The 25,782-nt window shown below is 40.1% G+C and overlaps 1 protein-coding gene across 8 annotated transcripts in view; it reads right to left on the reverse strand.

Moving 5' to 3' along the window:
• The window catches only part of MAATS1 (MYCBP associated and testis expressed 1), a 94,243-nt gene that overhangs the window by 17,419 nt on the left and 51,042 nt on the right, over nt 1-25,782 (reverse strand). For 6 of the 8 annotated variants that reach the window (XR_004275428.1, XM_032298966.1, XM_032298968.1 and 3 more), the window contains 7 exons: nt 17,343-17,459; nt 15,518-15,589; nt 14,411-14,557; nt 13,213-13,434; nt 10,157-10,305; nt 9,521-9,612; nt 6,664-6,819 (listed from right to left, as the gene is read on the reverse strand). Coding sequence is in view for 6 of the 8 variants with exons in the window: in XM_032298966.1 (XP_032154857.1) it covers nt 6,665-6,819; nt 9,521-9,612; nt 10,157-10,305; nt 13,213-13,434; nt 14,411-14,557; nt 15,518-15,589; nt 17,343-17,459 (954 nt within the window). In the remaining 2 variants the exon portion in view is untranslated. Of the gene's footprint in view, nt 1-6,663; nt 6,858-9,520; nt 9,613-10,110; nt 10,306-13,212; nt 13,435-14,410; nt 14,558-15,517; nt 15,590-17,342; nt 17,460-25,782 lie in introns of those variants that run through there. The other 2 variants (XR_004275429.1, XM_032298964.1) reach the window with 2 other exon arrangements.

A 25,782-nucleotide genomic window follows, 5' to 3' on the forward strand; every position in this document is an offset into this window, starting at 1 on the left:
CGACAGGTGGATAAACCCTTAAAGATGGGAAGAAACCAGCGCAAAAAGGATGAAAACACCCGAAACCAGAACACCTCTCCTACTACAAGGGATCACAACTGCTCACCAGCAAGGGAACGAGGCTGGATGAAGATGAGTGTGATGAAATGTCAGAATCAGGATTGAGAAGGTGGGTAATAAGAAACTTTTGTGAGCTAAAAGAACATGTTCTAACCCAATGCAAAGAAACTAAGAATGTTGACAAAAGATTTGACGAAATGCTAACAAGAATGGACAACTTAGAGAGGAATATAAGTGAATTGATGGAGTTGAAAAACGCAACACGAGAACTTCACGAAGCATGCACAAGTTTCAACAGCTGAATTGACCAAGCAGATAAAGGATATCAGAGGTCGAAGATCAACTCAATGAAATAAAACGAGAAGGCAACATTAGAGAAAAAAGGGTAAAAAGAAATGAACAAAGTCTCCAAGAAATATGGGACTATGTGAAAAGACCTAATCTACGTTTGATAGGTGTACCTGAATGTGACGAAGAGAATGAATCCAAGCTGAAAAATACTCTTCAGGATATTATCCGGGAAGACTTCCCCAACCTAGCAAGGCAGGCCAATATTCAAGTCCAGGAAATACAGAGAACACCACAAAGATATTCGTCAAGAAGTGCAACCCCAAGGCACGTAATCGTCAGATTCACCAGGGTTGAAATGAAGGAGAAAATGTTAATGGCAGCCAGAGAGAAAGGTCGGTTTACCCACAAAGGGAAGCCCATCAGACTCACAGCAGATCTCTCAGCAGAAACCCTACAAGCCAGAAGACAGTGGGGGCCGATATTCAACATCCTTAAAGAAAAGAACTTTCAACCCAGAATCTCCTATCCAGCCAAACAAAGCTTCATAAGTGAAGGAAAAATAAAATCCTTTGTGAACATGCAAGGACTCAGAGATTTCATCACCACCAGGCCAGCTCTACAAGAGCTCCTGAAAGAAGCTCTACACATATAAAGGAACAACAAGTACCAGCTCAACTAAAGGGCAAAACACCCAGCTAGCACCAAAATGGTAGTATCAAATTCTTCACACATAACGATATTAACCTTAATGTAAATAATGGACTAAATGCCCCAATCAAAAGACACAGACTGGGAAATTGGATAAAAAGCCAAAACCCATCGGTGTGCTGTATCCAGGAAACCCATCTCACATGCAAGGATACACAAAGGCTCAAAATAAAGGGATGGAGGAAGATTTACCAAGCAAATGGAGAGCAAAAAAAAGCAGGAGTTGCAATTCTCGTCTCTGATAAAATAGACTTTAAAGCAACAAAGATCAAAAGAGACAAAGGAGGACATTACATAATGGTAAAAGGATCAATGCAACAAGGAGAGCTAACAATCCTAAATATATACGCACCCAATACAGGAGCACCCAGATACATAAGGCAAGTTCTTAATAACTTACAAAGAGACTTAGGCTCCCACACAATAATAGTGGGAGACGTTAACACCCCATTGTCAATATTAGATCAATGAGACAGGAAATTAACAAGGATATCTAGGACTTGAACTCAGACCTTGAACCAAGCAAACCTAATAGACATTTACAGAACTCTCCACCCCAAATCCACAGAATATACATTCTTCTCAGCACCACATCACACCTACTCTAAAATTGACCACATAATTGGAAGTAAATCACTCCTCAGCAAATGCAAAAGAACAGAAATCATAACAAACTGTCTCTCAGACCACAGTGCAATAGAGTTAGAACTCAGAATTTAGAAACTACCTAGAATCGCACAACTTCGTGGAAACTGAACAAGTGGCTCTTGAATGTTGACTGGATAAACAATGAAATGAAGGCAAAAATAAAGAAGTTCTTTGAAACCAACGAGAACAAAGACACAACATACCAGAATCTCTGGGACACATTTAAAGCAGTCTCTAGAGGAAAATGTATAGCAGTAAGTGCCCACATGAGAAGCAAGGAGAGATCTAAAATTGACACCCTATTGTCAAAATTGAAAGAGCTAGAGGAGCAAGATGAAAAAAACTCAAAACCTAGCAGAAGACAGGAAATAACTAATACCAGAGCAGAACTGAAGGAGATAGAGACACAAAAAACCCTTCAAAAAATCAATAAATTCAGCAGCTGGTTTTTCGAAAAGATCAACAAAATAGACAGACCACTAGCCAGATTAATAAAAAAGAAAAGAGAGTATAACCAAATAGATACAATAAAAAATGATAAAGGGGATATCACCACAGATTCCACAGAAATTCAAACCATCATCAGAGATTATTACAAACAACTCTATGCACATAAACTAGTGAACCTGGAGGAAATGGATAAATTCCTGGACACTTGCCTCCTCCCAAGCCTAAACCAGGAAGATGTCGAAACCCTGAATAGACCCATAACAAGGTCTGAAGTTGAGGCAGCAATTAAGAGCCTAGCACCCAAAAAAAACCCAGGTCCAGATGGGTTCACAGCCGAATTCTACCAGACATACAAAGAGGAGCTGGTACCTTCTGAAACTATTCCAAATAATCCAAAAAGAGGGAGTCCTTCCCAAATCATTTTATGAGACCAACATCATCCTGATACCAAAACCCAGCAGAGACTCAACAAGAAAAGAAAACTTCAGGCCAATATGCATGATGAACACAGATGCAAAAATCTTTAATAACATACTGGCAAACGAATTGCAACAGCACATCAAAAGCTTATCCACTATGATCAGCTAGGCTTCATCCCAGGGATGCAAGGCTAGTCCAATATACACAAGTGTATAAATGTAATTCACCACATAAACAGAACCAAAGACAAAAACCACATGATTATCTCAATTAATGCAGAGAAGGCCTTTGACAAAATTCAACAGCACTTTATGCTAAAAATTCTCAATAAACTAGGTATTGACGGAACGTATCTCAAAATAATAAAAGCTATTTACAACAAACCAAAAGCCAATATCATACTGAATGGACAAAAACTGGAAGCATTCCCTTTGAAATCTGGCACCAGACAAGGATGCCCTCTCTCACCTCTCCTATTCAAGGTAGTACTGGAAGTTCTAACCAGAGCAATCAGGCAAGAAAAAGAAATAAAGGGTATTCAAATAGGAAAGAAGGAAGTCAAATTGTCTCTATTTGCAGACGACATGATTGTATATCTAGAAGACCCCATCGTCTCAGCCCCAAACCTCCTGAAACTGATAAGCAAGTTCAGCAAAGTGTCAGGATACAAAATCAATGTGCAAAAATCACATGCATTCCTATACACCAATAACAGACTTAAGGAGAGCCAAATAAAGAATTAACTGCCATTCACAGTTGCTACAGAGAATAAAATACCTAGGAATACAACTAACAAGGAACGTGAAAGACCTCTTCAAGGAGAACTACAAGCCACTGCTCAACGAAATAAGAGAGGACACAAACAGATGGAGAAACATTCCATGTTCATGGTTAGGAAGAATCAATATTGTGAAAGTGGCCATATTGCCCATAGTAATTTACAGATTCAATGCTATCCCCATCAAGCTACCAATGACCTTCTTCACAGAACTGGAAAAAAACAGTGTAAATTAGTTCAACAATTGTGGAAGACTGTGGCGATTCCTCAAGGACTGAGAAATAGAAATTCCATTTGACCCAGTAATCCCATGACTGGGTATATATCCAAAGGAATATAAATCATTCTACTACAGGGACACATGCACACGAATGTTCATTGCAGCACAGTTTACAATAGCAAAGACCTGAAACCAACGTAAATGCCCATTGCTGATAGACTGGACAGGGAAAATGTGGCACATATACACCGTGGAATACTATGTAGCCATGAAAAATGATGAGTTCGTGTGCTTTGTAGGGACATGGATGAACCTGGAAACCATCATTCTCAGCAAACTGACACAAGAAGAGAAAAATCAAACACCGCATGTTCTCAGTCACAGGTGGGTGTTGAACAATGAGAACACATGGACACAGGGAGGGGAGCACTACACACTGGGGTCTGTTAGGGGGAAATAGGGGAGGGACAGCGTGGGGTGGGGAGTTGGGGAGAGATAGCATGGGGAAAAATGCCAGATATAGGTGATGGGGAGGAAGGCAGCAAATCATATTGTCATGTGTGTACCTATGCAACAACCTATGCTGCATAGGTACACACGTGGCAGTGTGATTTGCTGAAGTGCCTTCACGAACTCTTACATGCTCTTCACATGTACCCCAAAACCTAAAATGCAATTAAAAAAAAAAAAAGAAAAAAAATAAAAGAATAAAGTTCAAAGTATCATAAATGTTATCTAAATGAAGTATGGGTGAGACTCAAGATCTGACTTGTCCTGAGTCAAAATTATTCTCCAGCTATGAGCCTGTGAAACCAGCTACACTATGTGCTTCCAAAATACTATGGTGGGAGAGGCACAGGAGAGATATTTCCATTCCAAAAAGGAGAATCAGAAGGAAAAAATGGGTGATGGATCCTAAGCAAGTCCATGACCTGGCAAGGCAAATTCCACTGGATCTTAATTCTTGAATATAGTCTTTTTTGGATTACTGTCTTGCTTTATAAGCCCACCGGGGTGGCAGCATCATTCCCATGGCTCTGGAGGATGGCTCTACCCCTTTGACTCTACAATGCCCCGTTGCCATGGCTCTAATTAAGTGTCCTGTCTCTGTAGCTCTATTGACTCAGGGTCCCACCCCATAGCTCTGCTGAACTGGGGCCCACTGGGTGTTCCTCCAAAGCTCAGGGCGAAAGCCACCTGGCCTGTTGAAACTGGGACAATGACTCTGATGATCTCTGGATCTCCTGTGAAATCATGTTTTCTTCTTCTTGAAGAATAGTGCATATTTGCACCTGAACAGTTCTGTCATTACATCCTGTCTAATTCAAGAAGTCCAATCCATAGGCTTCCTTAATTTCATCCTGCAATGTTTCTGCTTATATAATCCCATACACTTATCAAATATCTGTTCACCCACCCTTAGCATTCCCATCAGAAAGAGCTTTCTCATTTTTCCAATACAAATAGGCTAAGAATGTTTCAAATCTTCAAATTCTGATTTCTTTTTGCTTAACGATTTCTTGTTCAGTTCATCTCTTGCCATTTGTATTTTATGATAAGCAGTCAGGAGGAACCAAGTTGCTCCTTTAACAGTTTGATTAGAAATATCCTCAGCTAAATATCCAATTTCATTGCTTGCAAGTTCTACTGCCGTAAAACCCAATTCAGTAAAAGTCTTTGCCATTTTATAATAAGGGTCACCTTTCCTCCAGTTTCTAATAACATATTCCATATTTCCATCTGATAAGTCAACAGAATCACCCTTAATGTCCATAGATATACTAGGTACCCCAAAACTCTTCCAGCGTCTACCCATAACTAGTGGCAAGGCCACTCCCACACGTTTAGATATTTGTTACAGTAGTACCCAACTCCTGGTACCAAAATTTGTCTTATTCAGCTGGGGCTGTCATAACAAAACACCATAGACTGGATGATTTAAAAAACAGAAACGTATTTTCTCATAGTTCTGGAGGATAGAAGTCCATAGTAGTAAACATAGTTATTTTAAAGTCTGTGTCTAATCACAAAGGCATAAGAATGATGCAATGGACTGTGGGGACTTGGGGGGAAGATCGGAGGGGAGTGAGGGATAAAAGACTACAAATATGGTACAGTACTGTTCCAGTGAAGGGTGCACCAAAATCTCACAAATCACCACTAAAGAACTTACTCATGCAACCAAATACTACCTGTACCCCAATAACTTATGTAAAAAATAAAGTCTGTGTCTAACAATTCCAATATTTTAGATACTTTTATGTCTGTTTCTATCATCTGTTGTTTTTGCTGCTTGTTCAGATTGTCATGTCTCCTCATGTACCTGAATATTCTTGATTGTGGTGGGCACTGGCACTGCAGAAGGTGTCTGAGCTAGAACTGTCTCATGCCATGCTTACAACTAGCACAATGCTTTAGGGCATACCTTGTCTACTTCCAGAAGAACAAGTTTACATATATATATATATAAACACTGACACATTCTATAGCTTCATTTGATGGGGTACACACATGCTAAAAGAATCCATAAAAATAATTTAGACTCATATTTTCTGGATCACAAGAGTCTAATTGCTGTAATAGCAACTCTAATTTTCTTCTTTCTTTTTTTTTCCTTTGAGATGGAGTCTCGCTCTTCCACCCAGGCTGGAGTACAGTGGCATGATCTCGGCTCACTGCAACCTCCACCTCCTGGGTTCAAGCAATTCTCCTGTCTCAGCTTCCTGAGTAGCTGGGATTACAGGCACCTGTCACCATGCCCAGCTAATTTTTGTATTTTCAGTAGAGTCGGGGTTTCACCATATTGGCCAGGTTGGTCTTGAATTCCTGACCTCAGGTGATCCACCCCACCTCAGCCTCTCAAAGTGCTAGGATTACAGCCATAAGCTACCATGCCTGCCCTCCAATATTCTAATAATCTCAACAGTAGATGCCATAGCCTATAGGAAATGTGCCAATTTCAATGGAAGTCCTTCATTCCTTAAACAACAATCTTTTCACATTATGATTGTTAGAGCACAGCACAAAGCTGAACCATGCTGCTTTTCTTCCGTTCTCTGCTTTTTTCCAGGTGGAAAATTAAACTCACCTTAACTGTTGTTCTCATTTTCTTTCTCAAGTAACATGGCAGCATTTGAGACCTCACCTTGCTGTCCCTCAGTTAATCTCTCTTGAACCATGCTTTCCATGTACCCGTGGATGAGCTGATGGGCTGCAAGAATATGTTTCCGCTGTGCATTCCTCACTGTGCCAAAGTAATAGAAAAATTTTCACTCTGAAAGTCTGGATGAAAACATTCCCAAATGTTTCAAGAGAGTCATGGTAGAAATAAGAAGTTTGCAAACTAAAGGTAAACCCAACCCAAATCTAATTTCTTTCTGCTCCCTCTGTACCCACTCTCTGGCTCAGCCCAGTCATACTCCTTCCCACCATGCTTGCCTCCATTCCACTCCTCAGCAGTTTCCCTCACTTGGAATGCCTGAACTGCAAAACCTGGAAAGCTCTTTTCCAAGATCCTCCAGGAAGTCTCCTCTGATTATATCAGCCCAGATTTACCACTTACCACATTTGAGTTTGTACCAACCTATTCAGCACTGAAGCACTTCATGTGAGTTACGTTTTGTTTGCTACCGAGTGTAAATAACTTATGAATAAGTAACTTGTCTCATACTTCTCTTTGAGCCTTAGTTCTTAATGTGAAGGGGGACTTACTGATTGATGATGAGTTTCTGAGTTCATGGGTTTAGAAGGTAGTCCTAACTCCAAATTCTAAGAATATTCACTGTCAGGATTTAGCACAGACAATACTAAGCACCTAAGCCCTTGGAAAGGACTAGTGATGATGATGATGATGATGATGATGATGTTGTTAGCAGTTAGCATTTCTCCTTACTTTGTGCCAGGTACTGTTTTAAGCAGCTGACATGTAATTATCAATTTAATTATCTTAAAAGATAGCATTATTAATATCCCCATTCTTAGAAGAAACATGGATACAGAGACATTAGGTAATTTACCTGAAGTCAAATAGCTAGTAAAAGACTATAAGAAGTACTGTGGATTCTTTGCTGTTTGGGTATCAGCTAGTTTAATTAGGGTAATTAACTCAGCAGTTTTTTAGCACTTCACAGTAATATGGTTGAAAAATCTAGGGCTTTGGAGTCACAGAGACCATGGTTCAAATTTGCAAGTCATATGTCTCCAAGAGCTAATTTCCATTAATTGAAAAATGAGAATGTACCTATAGTTTTTGTAAGAAACTGAGATAGTGTACATTTAAAAATGCTTAGTGAACTTCCTGGAACTTAGTATGCATTTAAAATTTGGCAGTTACTGTTATATCTATATACAGGTATCTGTAAGGTCTTTCTGGTCCACTGGCTTTTTAAAAAGTGATATATCTCAAAACGGTCTACATATAATATTACCTTAATTTTGGGTAAAGAGTATATATAATACATATGGTTCTGTTATTTGACAAGAGAAACAAAAGGTCCTAGTGTGCTCCCTGTTCATATGGTTTTTTTGATTTGGCAAAAATAGAAAGGGGAGAGGCTAAGGACTCAGTCCACTTGCCCACACAGAAGTCAAATTGGTAGAACAATCTTTTTGTAGGGAAATTTGGTACAATCTATCAAAATGTAAAATACACATACCCTATATCCCAGCAATTGTATTGTTAGGAATTTACTCTCAGAAGCATGGCCAGGATATGTGTAAAATATATTGACTGAAGCACTGTTAGTAATAGGAAAACACACTGGAAACAACCTAAATGCTTATCCTTAGGGGTACTGGTTTAAAAATTACACTACAACCATGCAATGGAATAATTGGTATTTCTTTGTCCTCTGCAAATGAGTTAGAGCTCCAACATTTCTTTATCCCTGATTAAGCAACTGAAATGTTAAGCATTTTTCTGCTTAAACCTGTCTGGAATTCCCCTGTATAATTTTGAATGTATCTGAGCTACTGTTTCACTTAAATATTGGTCTTCTCCTGGTTGCACCCCTCTGACTAGGATCAAGCCTATCATCAAGAGTCTCAGAGCTATGGAAGAATCTTTTTTTTCTGTTTAAGACATTATTTTCTCTTTCTCTATTGACTGTAAGCATCAATCTTTAAAAACATGTCACCTGTGACAAATGATAAACTAGAATATTTGTACTTGGATGGAGTTCCAACAGAAACAAGCTATTTGGGGTACAGGCAAAGCAACAGGGTAGATTTAGACCTTTCTAGCACCCCTGCTTTTTAATATTCATGGTTCACGTGTCCTGCCTCTGAAAGGCAATGTGAAAATCTTTTATATGCTATCTGTTTTATGCTTTTTTTTAAAAAAAAAAGTTTAAATGGCCAGGTACAGTGGCTCATGCCTGTAATCTTAGCACTTTGGGAGGCCGAGACGGGCAGATCATGAGGTCAGGAGTTTAAGACCAGCCTGGCAACATGCTGAAACCCTTTCTCTACTAAAAATACAAAAATTATCTGGGCGTGGTGGTGGGCACTTGTAAAATCCCAGCTACTTGGGAGGCTGAGGCAGGAGAATTGCTTCAACCTGGGAGGCAGAGGTTGCAGTGAACCGAGATCGTGCCATTGCACTCCAGCCTGGGCAACAAGAGCAAGACTCCATCTCAAAAATAAGTAAGTAAATAAATATTAAAAAATAAAACAAAATAAATACACCTCTTCTGAAAACTTGGCAACATCCTTTTAAAGAAGGTTTGGATTGTACTACTGTCACTCTGATTAGAACTACATCCCATCTGTACTAGATTATATTCTAGAATCAGACAGCATGAAGAGAGCCTGACAAACTCTGAAATAAGAAGACTCAGCGATCCTCCTTCAGAGATTTCCCCATCCCTCTGTTTAAGTCTCTGGGATATTGAAAATAATTCACAACTTTAAAAAAATCCTAAAGTAAAGCATTTATATTGGCTTACCTTTTTCTTTGACAAAGTATTTTTGCACTTCTGGGATCAGAAAACTATAAACCAACTCTGCAACAATCTCCTCTGACTGAAGATAGGTTCGGCTAAAAAATAAAAAACAAATTGAATGATTTCTCTGGTTTCTTTACTTGAGCTGCTGATTTATGTTTTCCTGCTGTGTAAGCAACCCCACTCAAATCCCACCATCACCTTTTCCTTGATTAAGTGATCTGAAATATCACATTCCTGGCAGGTTTGTTTAACTCCACAAAAAATTGGATTTGACCCTGTCCTTCAGTTACCCTGCCTGCCAGGAAGGGAATGTTGGAAATATAGCTTACACATAGAAGCCAGAAACCTTGGGATGAAGTCCCAGTAATGTTGCACACACATAGTCATACTGTTTTCATGCTTCCAAGTATTCTTAAAGTGAGTAGAGTACTCCAGGTTGCAGAGGATAACTGAGAATACATACGGAGGTATATGCATGTTGGCTTCTCAAGAGTTATGTTAATAAAACAATGGACCCTGAAGTATGAGTTATTTATTTGTTTCTCCTTGATGGTGAAATTGTAAGCTCTTGAAAAAATATATACGAGTACCAGCAAATGGACTTTCCATTCTACAATCTGTTCTCTTGATACACACCGGCTTTCCATTTCATAAGCAATGTCATTGATTTTCTCAGCCATCTTCTCAATTTCTGCCCTGGCTTGTTCTTCTGCAGTATTCGCTTCGGTATTCAGTATTATGTCTTCTAGGTAGGAGGTTATAGTACTATGGTGAATTTTAACTACCTGCAAAAAACAATAATACATTCACTAAAACAGGTATGTTGTTGTAAACAACACAAGAAAAATAAACATTGGTTAACTTTAAGCACATATATTTCATTTATTAAGTAAACAGACCCTTCACTAATTATTCATTTTCTTTACCATATCATCAGTCTGTTTCTCATCCACCTATCTACTCATTCTGGGTAGCCCACACCCATTTAGCCCATTTCAGAATTATGGAACTTATTTGCAGGGCAAGACAGCACTGCTGAAGGATCATGAGCTTCAGAGTCAATAACGCTGGTTTGAATCCTGGTTTTGTTCTTACCAGCAACATGACGGCCAAACTACCTAACTGTAGCACAGACTAGGAGGTATTCCCCAGTGTCCTTTCTCTCTTTCCCCTTAATAATAGAACCTCTGGATTTTAGCTAGGCAAACAGGTGCTTAGAATGAAGACTACATTTCTTAGCACTCACAGGAACTGGATTGGCTATATGACCACGTTCTGACCAAAGAAAGGATTCTTAAAGGGAAAGACCTGGCTTCTTTTTTTCTCTCTGCGTTACTCATTTCATGAGAACATAATGCTGGGATACCAGCAATCATCTTAAATTGCCAAAAGGGCTACGACCTGGCTACGACCTAAGAACAGAAGAGTAGAAAGCTAGAAGGATCCTAGGTCTCTAATGAATTTATTGAACAACCATAGCAGCCCTTGATTGCTTCTTTTTAACGGAAGTAGCTAAAAAAAAAGCTTACTTGAAATCATGAAATAGAATCCAGATTTTTAAAGTGCATCAGAAGCAAACCCAGAGATTAGAAAAATAAAAAAGAAGTATAGAGCACATAAATATACAGTGTAATGAATTAGGGTAAAGTCAGAACCCATGTATTATAGTAATTGCCAGTATCTCAGAAGGCCACCATGGTTTCCTCCTTTACCACAGCACCTTCCCAATTTCATGGTAAACATTTTCTTTTCTCTATAATTTCACTCCCTAAGTTGTAACTCATAAGCCAAGTAGTTTCATTTTGCCTGTTTTACAGGTATATATACATAGAAAGATTAAGCATCAACTGTGGCACAGTTTTGCCTGTATATGCATGCTGTCTCCTCAACAGATTATCAACTTCTTAGAGTTAGGGCACGTTTATGTTTTATGTCTGAATATATCTTTGTATCTGAGATAATGCCTTGAACACAGTAACAATTCAGTACCTATTTCTTGACTGGCACTTCAGCACAATTCTGAGTATATGATACCGTACACCTGTGTGTAAAACATCAACCTTGAATCCCTATGCCTTCTCTATGGCAGAGTTTCAATGGCCAGTTTAATACAGTGTCAACCAAATAACTAACCAACCAAAATATATCTCCTGAATGTCTATTATGTACAGGGATCTATGCTGCATTGTGCAAGGCACAAAGGGAATATACAATATTCGTGCTCTCATACAGCCTACCCTCTTATTCAGGAAGCAAGCTGTATCTATATGGAGATGGAAAGTTTACTGTGGTCCATCTGTAGTGATATATGTACCTGTGTTTACATATATCTTTATAAATGTGTAAATTTTTGGACACATTTGTACATGTAAGGAAATGTGCATTTGTGTGTTTCTCTATGTCTTGCTAATATTGTGTGCACCAATTATATTTGTAAATATGTCCTCGTGTATGTGCCCACAAAAATGTGTATGTATTTAAAGATGAGTCTATGACTCTGTATCTGTGTTTCTATCTATATGCTATTTTTTCTAAATTTATTAAATATTACATTTCTGTCTTTTAATTTATGTACAAGCATATTTCTCTTCAAGAGAATCTGTTTGAATGGAGGCTGGGAAAGTAGGATGGAAAATAGCCATTATATTTTAATTAGGAAGGTTGGGAATTAAAATGATGGATGATATTTGAATCTGTGGATCCAAAGCTGGGTACATTTTTTTACATAAGTCATTCTTAAATCAGGATAAAAGGGCTATCTTAACCCTTTCTTGCCCTTGCTGGACAGAGCAGATGTTTTCTGGGATCATTCCCATTTAGAAGGTATCTTCCTAAGCAGCTTTTTACCAGCTTCTTCCTTTCTCTGCTTTTGTGTGTAGCAGCTCCTCTGTTCCATTTCTTCTTATTCTCACCCCTAGTTATTCTTCCCATCCCCAGCTGGTTCTTCCTTAGTGATATTAGGGAGGGGATGGCAAGTTCTGATTTGCCAATAATTTCTAAATCTCAGTAACTCTTTTTGAAGAAAAATATGTTAAGTTGGTAGGAAGCTAGAAGCTGGTCACCAACCTCTGAATTTACATCTTCAGCCAAAACCTCTCTTCTAAATTACATCTTCTAGATCCACATACGAAACAATACCTCTGCTTAGATGTCCCAAACTAAATACGAATTGATTATAAATTGATTTCCTGATTCCTTTCCTGCCCCTAAGCTTATTCCTCTCTCAACTTACCTACCTCAGAAAATAATACCAACATCTACCAGTTGCTTACGCCCAACACTGGACGTAATACTCAATTTCCTGTCTCTCACTCTGGCCTTCATGACTTCAACAGCTCCTTCCTGGCCTCCTGGTCCCCCTCTGTCCTCCCTCCAGCCTGTGATCCACACAGCAAGTGGAGTAACTGGCTTAAAATATGTCTCTGGGCCCTATTTGTTTCCTTCATGGAACTCATTACATTTTCTTAGTCTATGCACATGTGCGTATTATATGTTATTTAAGCTTTAGGAGAGAAGGTATCGTGTCTGGGTTTTCCCCTAAAGTTTCCCACAGTGTCTTTGTAGAGTGCCTGGCATACTGTAGGAACCCAATGTACAAACAAAAGCCAAATGCTATTTTATGTCATGAGCTTCCTTTGGTTTGGCTTGGCTCCTTCTAGGCAGCCTCCATACACCCAGCTGCCCCTACTTGCCTCCTTAAATATCTGGTCTTCCTTCTGCAGGCGCTGTTTCTCCACCTGGCGCCGACCACTCTCTTCCGCCTCTCGTACCCGCCGCTGGCGCTCGGCCAGCATGACAAAAGCATGGATCCTCCTCTCCTCCTGCAGTCTCACCAGCTCTTTGGACAGGAAGTCAAACATGTCTGCCAGTGCCCTTCCTTCCAGTCCAGCCAAATGATTTTCAACCAGTGACACCTTGAAAATAATAACATAACTTTAAGGGTACAAATTCCACTATCAGTGGTGACTATTAGAAGAGGTGCTAGATTACTCAACTCTTGGCAGTCAATTCACTTTCAGAATGCATTTAATTTTTATTGGGAATATTACCTCTTGATTGGCTTTATCTCAGGTTCTTATGAGGAAAACTGAGGCACCAGAGAGTCAATTGTTTAGTCAGTCACTGATGAAACACAGCCCTCAAATGAGCCAGAGGATTTAGCAAGACATTTCCGTTAGTGACCATGGAGAATGGTTTTTTTTTCCTAATCCACAAGGTAAAGGGCATCTTCCCAGACATGAAGGGGAATGTCAAGTTTTTATTAAAGATAATATTGGAATTCCAAATGGAATCTCCTAGAAATTCACTCATGATACCCCTTAATTTTTCAGAATCTTTCCTTTCACACAAGTTTGGAATTAAGATGTTGACCAACATGTAAGTAGAAAACCTTGGTACTTTTTAGTCTTTTAATAACTTTGAAATCATTAACAACCATCTTTGAAATAGCAGAGGAATGGCCGGGCATGCTGGCTCAGGCCTGTAATCCCAGCACTTTGGGAGGCTGAGGAGGGTGGATCACCTGAGGTCAGGAGTTTGAGACCAGCCTGGCCAATATGGCGAAACCCCCATCTCTACTAAAAATATGAAAATTAGCCAGCTATGGTGGCGCATGCCTGTAGTCCCAGCTCAGGAGACTGAGGCAGGAGAATCACTTGAACCCAGGAGGCAGAGGTTGCAGTGCGTTGAGACTGTGCCATAGCACTTCAGCCTGGGAGATAGAGCGAAATTCCAGCTCAAAAAAAAAAAAAAAGAATGCTGACAGAGTGATGGGATTATGGGGCTGTTTATTTTTCAACATTTCATTAATTTTTATAATAATGTTGCTTTGCAATGATAAAAATCAAGGGAGAAAATTTAACAAGAAAGTAACAAGAAAAAAAGGAAAACCTTGTGTTCATGCAAGTTCCTCTTCTGCTGTGAGTTCAGGGTCACTTGCTTCTCAGCATTTTTCACCAGCTTTTCATCTTCTTGTAGTGCGTGGCAGGTGCGTAACTCCTGGATCAACTCCAGTCGTTTTTCTTTCCCTTCAAACATCTGTATCAAATCAAATCAAATCAAACGGAGACCGGCAAGTTACCATCCCTTTGTGCCAAGCACTAGGAGTCACATGCAATGACTTGTGAGACACTTGTGAACAGTGGGTTCCACCCTGCCTTTTGGGTTCTGTAGAGCAGATGTGTCCCACAGAGCTAGAGTTCAGCCCTCTTTTCTATGCCTTCAGCTTCTCAGGCAGAGAATGGGCTTAGGTTTCAGTGAGCTGTACTCAGTTTCTGAGAATGCTCTTAAAGACAAGATGATAACGCTAGGGTCATATTAAGAAACCAGAACCTTCCCCTCATTTCCTGTGCTCCTTCTCTAATAAACCTCAAGATGGCATTTTTCGTGGCCATATTTTCTTTTTCTTTTCCAATAAATCTGCTCCTGGTTTGTAATACTCAATCTGTTGTCCGACTTTAACCATGGTGCTTCTCTTGGGGAAATACTGAAAGAAGGGTAAAGAACAGTGCTAAACACAAGTTGTTCATCCAGCTGACTTACTCATCATATCTGAATCTCTTACAAGTTACAGCTGTCTGGGGGAAAAAAAACTAACTTCCCAACTGTAAACAGTTAGCCAGATTATTTGTATTATGACTGTGGAAAATTAGTGAATCTACCTGGTTTGTAATGCTTACATAGCCAAAATTCAGGTAAGAAAATGTATGGATTTAACAATTCCAAGAAAAGTGAGTTTCATACTGCCTTAATTACAACCATGGCAAATAGCCCGTAGGTCCTTCTGTCTCTCTCCTTGATACTGTGCCACCCACCCAGATAAACAATGCCACTACAAGAAAATGGGTCACCAGAAGGATGGGTAGGCAATTCAAGAGTTTAGCTGAATAGAATAGCAGGGTGCAAAAGGGAATTCACTCCAAGGAACCAAGCAGATAGGCATTCTAAAAAAATTATTCTCAAAAGAGAAACACAGGGCCAGCAGTTGGACCTACACACCATGTTTTGAACGACTCTGCCCCGGAGTAACTTTTGAAGGTAGATCACAGCCATTTCTATTTCTTCTTCTTCCTAAAAGAACAAAGGGAGAACCATGCAGCTTCAGAACTGCAGTAGTCCAAGCATCAAATATTCTTTCGAAGACTTATTTCAAGCAAAAGAGACTGTGCTAGATGCCAGAAGGATTTAAAGAGAAATAAAACATGGTCCCTGCCCTTATTGAACATACAGTATTTTAATGTTACTTACCATAAAATTATTTTTTATTAACAAATCATATTACAAGCAAAAAATTCACTCCCTGCCATGCTATCCCTATGAATGAAGCCACTTTCATTTACCTATATTCCTTTCCACAAAAATCTTTTTTGAAGCAACAAGTATTGCTTATAACATCATTTTGCAATAAGATTTTCATGTTTTATCATCAATAGACAAAAATACACCTAGCCTATGCCAGAGTAAGGTAATTCTCATGAGAATTTAGCTATGCTGATAAAATCAGAATATAAGAAACAAGATTAGCTATCTACAAAAATCATCTTAAAAACTATGTGTCCAAAGCAGAAAAAGCAGGATCTGGGAATCTAATTAAGGTGTCTTTGAATGTAAAAAGAAAACAGTAGTCTAATCGATGGTATTAACACACATGAAAGACAATGTGTCAGGCTGGGCACAGTGGCTCATGCCTGTAATCCTAGCACTTTGGGAGGCCAAGGCAGGAGGATCCCTGAGGTCAGGAGTTTGAGACCGGCCTGCCCAACATGGCAAAACTCAGTCTCTGTTAAAACTACAAAAATTAGCTGGGTGTGGTAACACACGTCTGTACTCCCAGCTACCCAAGAAGCTGAGGCAGGAGAATCACTTGAACCCAGGAGGCGGAGGTTGCCATGAGCCAAGATTATGCCACTGCACTCCAGCCTGGATGACAGAGCGAGACTCTGTCTCAAAAAAAAAAAAAAAAAAAAAAAAAAGATAATGTGTCAACCAAAGGCCCACACAAAGTCTAGAAAAGAGAATGCTATCCAGCAGTGCACATCCCAGCCTGCTGGTGGGAGCTTTCTGGTCCCTCTGCAAGAGCTACTCATCAGAGGTAGTAACAGGTGTTAGTGTGGTCTCCCACCAACACCTGCCCTCAGCCAAGAAACACATCAGCCTTCTGAATATAGTTTGGCTTCTTGTGAGGACTGTCCTATACTGGCAGATAATGTGCTGACCAGCCAAGAGGAACAGCCTGATCTAGCAGGCAGTTACAGTTCTCTCTGTAAAGTAATACATTTGCATCATGGCATCTCTAACAGGTTCCTGTGGGTTTGTTTTGTCTGAGTCAGTCCTCTAAATCCTAAGCAACTCTGCTACCTTGCTCAAATTGAGTCTGGTGAGATGTGGCCCTAATCAGGGCCCTTTGAGCCATTCCCACCCCAGAAGCAAGCCTGTCTTGATGCCATCTCTGGCATTTTGTTCCTCTTCAACTCCAATAGTCATTGGCCATCTCTCCATGTGGGAAAATAGTTGTGGTAACTGAGCATCATTCAATCTTCTCTTTCTATTTCATACACATGAGCATTACCTTCTGACGCTGATTTATCATAGAAAGATTTTTAAATTGTGTTTTTATTTTCGAAAAGGACTGGGTTTATTTCATTTCATTTCATTTGTTTTTGTATGTGTTTGATGTTTGATACATAAGAATAAAGACAACATTTAAGTCAGAGTTTGGGGAACTAACACTGCAAAATTAGACTTACTTTAAGCTAAACTATCCTAAGAATAAACTGACAATGATATTGAATTTAGCATTTCAACTAAAAAGTTTCAAACTTACGTTGGAAGTCATTTCCAAGGTTGGAGTTGGAAGCCGAGGTTGAGGTACTGGGTTTCTTTGAAGGAAACGAGGGGGTTTCTTTGCTTCAAGAATTTTATTCTTCTTATCCAACAGTGCCTGAAATAATGCCAATTAATGTCATCTCTTACCTTTTTTTTTTTTTTTTTTTTTTTTACAAAAATTTGTATAAATTTAAGGGGTAAAGTGCAGTTTTTTACATGAATGTATTGCATAGTGGTGAAATCTAGGCTTTTTACCAAATCCATCACCTGAATAATGTACATTATACTCTATATTTTCCTTTATTACCAGATCTAGGTCATAGATATGAATATCAATCAGAATATTAATATTCTCTATGGTGATATTGAGTCAGTTTGAGACATACTAACAGAAATGCGTATATCTCCCAACAGGTGCTATGATATTTCCTAAAAATGTGTTAACCAACCAGCCTGATCAACATGGAGAAACCTTGTCTCTACTAAAAATACAAAATTAGCCAGGCATGGTGGCACATGCCTGTAATCAGCTACTCAGGAGGCTGAGGCAGGAGAATTGCTTGTACCCAGGGGGCAGAGGTTGCGGTGAGCAGAGATCAACCATTGCACTCCAGCCTGGGCACAAGAGCAAAACTCCATCTCAAAAAAAAAAAAAAAAAAAATATGTTGACCACTGACTAAACATGGTTATATTCTTGGTGTATTCATCAAATCATGAATAGATAAATAAAATGTGTATATCCACACAATTGAATGTTTCGGAATCATAAAAAAGAATGAAGTACAGAGATGTGTTAAAACCTGGATGAATCTTAAAAACACTATAGGCCATATACTGCATGATTCCATATACATGAAATGTCCAGAATAGGCAAATCCATAAAAAGAAGGTAGAATAGTGGTTGCCAGGGGCTGAGGGGAAGGAGGAATTGGGAGTGATCACTATTAGGCATTGTGTTTATTTTGGGGATGATGAAAATGTTCTGGAATTAAAAAAAAATGTTCTGGAATTAGATAGTGGTGATGGTTGTATAGACTTGTGAATATGCCAAAAACTACTGAATTATATACTTTTAAGGGGTGATTTTATTGTATGCAAATTATATTCCCCCACCCCCTAAATAAAGGGGACAAACAAAAACTGAAGGAATTCATGGCCAGTAGACCTTCCCTGCATGAAATGATAAAACAAGTTCTTCAAGCAGAAGAAAAATTATATAGATCAAAAACTTAGATCTATATTAGTATAGGAAGAGCAGAAAAGAATGAATAAATAGAAGTAAAATATTTTGTTTTTCTTATTTTTAATTGGTCTAAAATATAACTGTTAGTTAAAGCAATAAGAGCAAAAATGTATGGCTGATTATAGCACTTGAACCAGTGAAATGAATGACAGGAATATCACAGGGATGGGAAGGAGTTGGGAGTAATCTGCTATAAGGTGCCTGCTCTACCCATGAAGTGGCACAGTATTATTTGAAGGTGTACTTTTATTATTTTACATGTATAATCATATACTGGTCCACAAAGAAAGCCTCATGAAATTTCAAAGAATAAGTATCACACAGACTATGATCTCTGATCACAAGGCAATTGAGTTAGAGGTCAATGAGAAAATGAGTTAAAATTCCTGCATATTTGTAAATTTTAAAAAACAGTATTAAATACAGATTCAAAAATCATAATGGATTTTTTTAATATTAGAAATTAAGAATGACAAACACTACATATCAAAACTAATGAAATGTACAAAAAGTATTTTGAAGGAAATGTTTAACCTAAAATACTTATATAAAACAGATGAATGCCTGAAACTGATAAGCTAATGTGAAATTTAAGAAAAGACCTGTGGGGAGGGATCCAAGATGGCTGATTAGGAGCAGCTCAGGATTGCAGCTCCAAGTGAAAGCACAGAGGATGAGTGGATGCCACATTTCCAGATAGATTTTTATTGCCCACAGACCACGAGGTTCCCATGCAGAGGAGCCACACGGGTCACCTGCACAGCCGGTTTAGCCGGCGGGGCTGTTTTCACTGGCATGGCTGTTTTGCCAGTGCCCTGGCGCAGCAGTTCTGCATACAAAATACATGGGTCGGGGCGCCATTTTACCTGGCAATTGGAGCTTCTGGGACACAGAGTCGCACATTCACCTGATTTAAAAGGGGACTGAAACAGGAAGCCAGGCCAGGAGATTCCCGGGAAAAAAAGCGCCATGAATCTCAGTGCCGCTGTTTCAGATCCCGGCACGTTTTCAACAGGTGCCTGGAACACCTGTGAAACAGAGTCCACCGTTAAAAAAAAAAAAAAAAAAAAGGGTTCTGAGGCAGGGAGCCAGGTGATCAGGCTCAACTGATCCCACCCCCACAAAAAAACAGCAATTGGAAATGCTCTGGATTCAGAGTTTCACAGCAAGCAAAACCCGGGAGGATCCATCTTTGTGGGGGAGGGGTGTCCGTGATTACTGAGGCAGTCCACCACTATGGAGGTGGTTTGCCATTGCCGAAGCGGCCCGCCATTAGAGAGAGAGTCCACTATTATAGAGGTGGGCTGACATAGCCAAGGCAGTTCTAACTACACCCATATAAATGGGACTGCAGGGAAGTTCACACGGCAGCTGGGCGGAGCCCACAGCAGCTCAGCAAAGCCTCTGCAGGCAGACAGTGACTAGGCTGCCTCCTCGCTGGGCAGGGCAGCCCTGAAAAAGGCAGCAGCACAACAGAAACTCATAATTGAAGCCCTAACTCCCCAGGACAGAGCACCAGGGGAAAAAAGGGGGGGCGCTTTATGAGTTGCACTGCAGCAGACTTAAACACACTTGCCAAGCAGCTCTGAATGAAAAACGGAGCTCGCAGCTCAGCATTTGAGCTCCTATAAAGGACAGACTGTCTCCTCAAGCAGCTCCCTGACCCCACATATCCAAAAAGTCACCTCATAAAGGAGAGCTCAGACTGATATCTGGTGGGTATCCTTCTGGGACAGAAATAGCAGAAGAAGAAACTGGTAGCAACCCTTACTGTTCAGCAGCTGCTGCAGGTGATCCCCAGGCAAGCAGGGCCTGGAGTGGACCTCAGCAGTCCTCCAGCAGAGGGGCCTGAATGTTAGAAGGAAAACTAAGAAACAGAAATAACTTCATCATCCACAAACTGGAAGTTCACTCAGAGACCCAATCTGAAAGTCAGCAACTACAAAGACGACAGGTGGATAAACCCACAAAGATGGGAAGAAACCAGCACAAAAAGGATGAAAACACCGGAAACCAGAACGCTTCTCCTCCTCCAAGGGCTCAAAACTCCTCACCAGGAAGAAAACAAGGCTGCATGGAGAATGAGTGTGATGAATTGACAGAATCAGGCTTCAGAAGGTGGATAATAAGAAACTTCTGTGAGCTAAAAGAACATGTTCTAACCCAATGCAAAGAAACTAAGAACCATGAAAAAAGATTTGATGAAATGCTAACGAGAATAAACAACTTAGGTATATAAGTGAATTGATGGAGCTGAAAAACACAACATGAGAACTTCGTGAAGCATACACAAGTTTCAACAGTCGAATTGACCAAGCAAAAGAAAGGATATCAGAGGTCGAAGATCAACTCAATGAAATAAAACGGGAAGGCAAGATTAGAGAAAAAAGGGTAAAAAGGAATGAACAAAGTCTCCAAGAAATATGGGGCTATGTGAAAGACCTAATTTACGTTTGATAGGTGTACCTGAATGTGACGGAGATATGAATCCAAGCTGGAAAATACTCTTCAGGATATTATCCAGGAAAACTTCCCCAACCTAGCACGGCAGGCCAATATTCAGGTCCAGGAAATACAGAGAACACCACAAAGATATTCCTCAAGAAGAGCAACCCAAAGGCACATAATTGTCAGATTCACCAGGGTTGAAATGAAGGAGAAAATGCTAATGGCAGCCAGAGAGAAAGGTCGGTTTACCCACAAAGGGAAGCCCATCAGACTCACAGCAGATCTCTCAGCAGAAACCCTACAAGCCAGAAGAGAGCGGGGGCCAATATTCAACATCCTCAAAGAAAAGAACTTTCAACCCAGAATTTCACATGCAGCCAAACTAAGCTTCATAAGTGAAGGAAAAATAAAATCCTTTGTGAACAAGAAAGTACTCAGAGATTTCATTACCACCAGGCCTGTTTTACAAGAGTTCCTGAAAGAGGCACTACACATAGAAAGAAACAACGAGTATCAGCCACTCCAAAAACATACCAAATGGTAAAGAGCATCGACACAATGAAGAAACTGCATCAACTAACGGGAATAACAGCCAGCTAGCATCAAAATGGCAGTATCAAATTCATACATAACAATATTAACCCTAAATGTAAATGGACTAAATGCCCCAATCAAAAGACACAGACTGGCAAACTGGATAAAAAGTCAAAACTCACTGGTGTGCTGTATCCAGGAAATCCATCAAACATGCAAGATACACAAAGGCTCAAAATAAAGGGATGGAGGAAGATTTACCAAGCAAATGGAGAGCAAAAAAAACAGGAGTTGTAATTCTTGACTCTGATGAAATAGACTTTAAAGCAACAAAGATCAAAAGAGACAAAGAAGGACATTACATAATAGCAAAAGGATCAATGCAACAAGGAGAGCTAACGATCTTAAATATATATGCACCCAATACAGGAGCACCCAGATACATAAGGCAAGTTCTTAGTAAGTTACAAAGAGACTTAGACTCCCACACAATAATGAGAGACGTTAACACCCCATTGTCAATATTAGACAGATCAATGAGACAGGAAATTAACAAGGATATCCAGGACATGAACTCAGACCTGGAACAAGCAAACCTAATAGACATTTACAGAACTCTCCACCCCAAATCCACAGAATATACATTCTTCTCAGCACCACATCACACCTACTCTAAAATTGAACACATAATTGGAAGTAAATCACTCCTCAGCAAATGCAAAAGAATGGAAATCGTACCAAACAGTCTCTCAGACCACAGTGCAATCAAGTGAGAACTCAGAATTCAAAAAATAACCCAGAATCGCACAGCTTCATGGAAACTGAACAACTTGCTCTTGAATGTTGACTGGATAAACAATGAAATGATGGCAGAAATAAAGATGTTCTTCAAAACCAATGAGAACGAAGACACAACATACCAGAATCCCTGGGACACATTTAAAGCAGTCTCTAGAGGAAAATATATAGCAATAAATGCCCACATGAGAAGCAAGGAGAGATCTAAAATCGACACCCTATCATCAAATTGAAAGAGCTAGAGGAGCAAGATCAAAAAAACTCAAAACCTAGCAGAAGACAAGAAATAACTAAGATCAGAGCATAACTGAAGGAGATAGAGACACAAAAAAACCCTTCAAAAAATCAGTAACTCCAGGAGTTGGTTTTGTGAAATGATCAACAAAATAGACCACTAGGCAGATTAATAAAGAAAAGAGAGAATAATTAAATAGATGCAATAAAAAACGATAAAGGGGATATCACCACAGATTCCACAGAAATTCAAACCATCATCAGAGATTCTTACAAACAACTCTATGCACACAAACTAATAAACCTGGAAGAAATGGATAAATTCCTGGATACTTGCCTCCTCCCAAGCCGAAACCAGGAAGAAGTCAAATCCGTGAATAGACCAATAACAAGATCTGAAGTTGAGGCAGCAATTAGGAGCCTAGCACCCAAAAAAAGCCCAGGTCCAGATGGATTCACAGCTGAATTCTACCTGACATACAAGGAGGAGCTGGTACCATTCATTCTGAAGCTACTCCAAACAATCCAAGAAGAGGGAATCCTTCCCAAATCATTTTATGAGACCAACATCATCCTGATACAAAAACCTGGCAGAGACTAAGCAAGAAAATAAAACTTCAGGCCAATACTCACGACGAACACAGATGCAAAAATCTTCAATAAAATAATGGCAAGCCGATTGCAACAGCACAACAAAAAGCTTATCCACCATGATCAAGTAGGCTTCATCCCGGGGATGCAAAGCTGGTTCAATATAAGCAAGTCTATAAATGTAATTCACCACATAAACAGAATCGAAGACAAAAACCACATGATTATCTCAACTGATGCAGAGAAGGCCTTTGATAAAATTCAACAGCCTTTATGCTAAAAACCCTCAATAAACTAGGTATTGATGGAACATATCTCAAAATAATAAAAGCTATTTACCACAAACCAATAGCCAATATCATACTGAATGTGCAAAAACTGGAAGCATTCCCTTTGAAATCTGGCACTAGACAAGGATGCCCTCTGTCACCACTCCTATTCAATATAGTATTGGAAGTTCTAGCCAGAACAATCAGTCAAGAAATAAAGGGTATTCAAACAGGAAAGGAGGAAGTCAAATTGTCTCTATTTGCAGACGACATGATTGTATATCTAGAAGACTGTACTGTCTCAGCCCAAATTCTCCTGAAACTGATAAGCAACTTCAGCAAAGTGTCAGGATACAAAATCAATGTGCAAAAATCACAAGCATTCCTATACACCAATAACAGATTTAAAGAGAGCCAAATCAAGAATGAACTGCCATTCACAATTGCAACAAAGAGAATAAAATACCTAAAAATACAACTAACAAGGAAGGTAAAGGACCTCTTCAGGGAGAACTACAAACCACTGCTCAAACAGATGGAGAAATATTCCATGTTCATGGTTAGGAAGAATCAATATCGTGAAAATGGCCATACTGCCCAAAGTAATTTACAGATTCAATGCTATCCCCATCAAGCTACCAATGACCTTCTTCAAAGAACTGGAAAAAAAAACACCATAAACTTCATATGGAACCAAAAGAGAGCCCACAGAGCCAAGTCAATTCTAAGCAAAAAGAACAAAGCGGGAGGCATCACACTATCAGACTTCAAACTATACTACAAGGCTACAGTAATCAAAACAGCATGGTATTGGTACCAAAACAGAGATATAGACCAAAGGAACAGAACAGAGGCCTCAGAGGCAACACCATACATCTACAACCATCTGATCTTTGACAAACCTGACAAAAACAAGCAATGGGGAAAGGATTCCCTGTTCAATAAATGGTGTTGGGAAAACTGGCTAGCCATATGCAGAAAGCAGAAACTGGACCCCTTCCTGACACCTTACACTAAAATTAACTCCAGATGGATTAAAGACTTAAACATAAGACCTAACACCATAAAAAACCTAGAAGCAAGCCTAGGCAAAACCATTCAGGACATAGGCGTATGCAAGGACTTCATGACCAAAACACCAAAAGCATTGGCAACAAAAGTCAAAATAGCCAAATGGGACCTAATCAAACTCCACAGCTTCTGCACAGCAAAAGAAAACAGTCATTAGAGTGAATTGGCATCCAGCAGAATGAGAAAAAATTTTTGCAGTCTACCCATCTGACAAAGGGCTGATATCCAGAATCTACACAGTACTAAAACAGATTTACAAGAAAAAAACAAGCCCATTCAAAAGTAGGGGAAGGATATGAGCAGACACTTTACAAAAGAAGACATACATGAGGCCAACAAATATATGAAAAAATAGTCATCATCACTGGTCATTAAAGAAATGCAAATCAAAACTACGTTGACATACCATCTCACGCCTGTTCGAATGGCAATCATTAAAAAATGGGGAGAGAGGGACGATCCAAGATGGCCGTTTAGGAACAGCTCAGGATTGCAGCTCCCAGTGAAAGCGCAAAGGGTGAGTGGACGCCGCGTTTTAATTGCCCACAGACTAGGAAATTCCCGGGCGGAGGTGCTCCACGGTCGCCAGCGTGGCTGTTTCGGCCAGCACGGCTGTGCCGGCCAGCACCGCTGCTTTGCCCCGCGCAGCTGCTTTGTCGGCGCCCCGGAGCCGCGGTTCTCCGTACAAAATACACCGGTCCGGGGGCCCTTTTGGTTGGCGATTGGAGCCACAGGAAGTCGCCCATATGCCGGTTCAAAAAGGGGACTGAGCAGAGAACCACGACAGTAGATTCCAGGGCAAAAAAAAAAGCGCCACAAACCTCAGTGCTGCTGTTTAAGCCAGCGCAGTGAGTGGCCGCAGGGGAAAACAAACAGACCCCGGTGCCTCTTCAACAGGCGACTGGAACACCAACTTAAAAAAGGCTCTGAGGCAGGGAGCCAGGCGATCAGGCTCGGCTGGCCCCACCCCCACAAAAGAACAGCAATCAGAAACTCTGGATTGAGAGTTTCACAGCAAGCACAGCTGAACCCAGGACAGTCCAGCTCTGTGGGGGAGGGGCGTCCGCCATTACCGAGGCAGCCCGCCGTTACCAAGGCAACCTGCCATTGCTGAGGCAGCCCACCGTTGCCAAGGCAACCCGCCACAGCAGAGACTCCGCCCCAACAGAGGCGGGCCACCATCGCCAAAGCAGTTCTAACTACACCCATATAAACAGGACTGCAGGGAAGTTCACTCGGCAGCGGGGCG

This window comes from Sapajus apella, unplaced genomic scaffold, assembly GCF_009761245.1.
Source record: "Sapajus apella isolate SASKATOON/1434 unplaced genomic scaffold, GSC_monkey_1.0 scaffold40, whole genome shotgun sequence".
NCBI classification, from domain to species: Eukaryota; Metazoa; Chordata; class Mammalia; order Primates; family Cebidae; genus Sapajus; species Sapajus apella.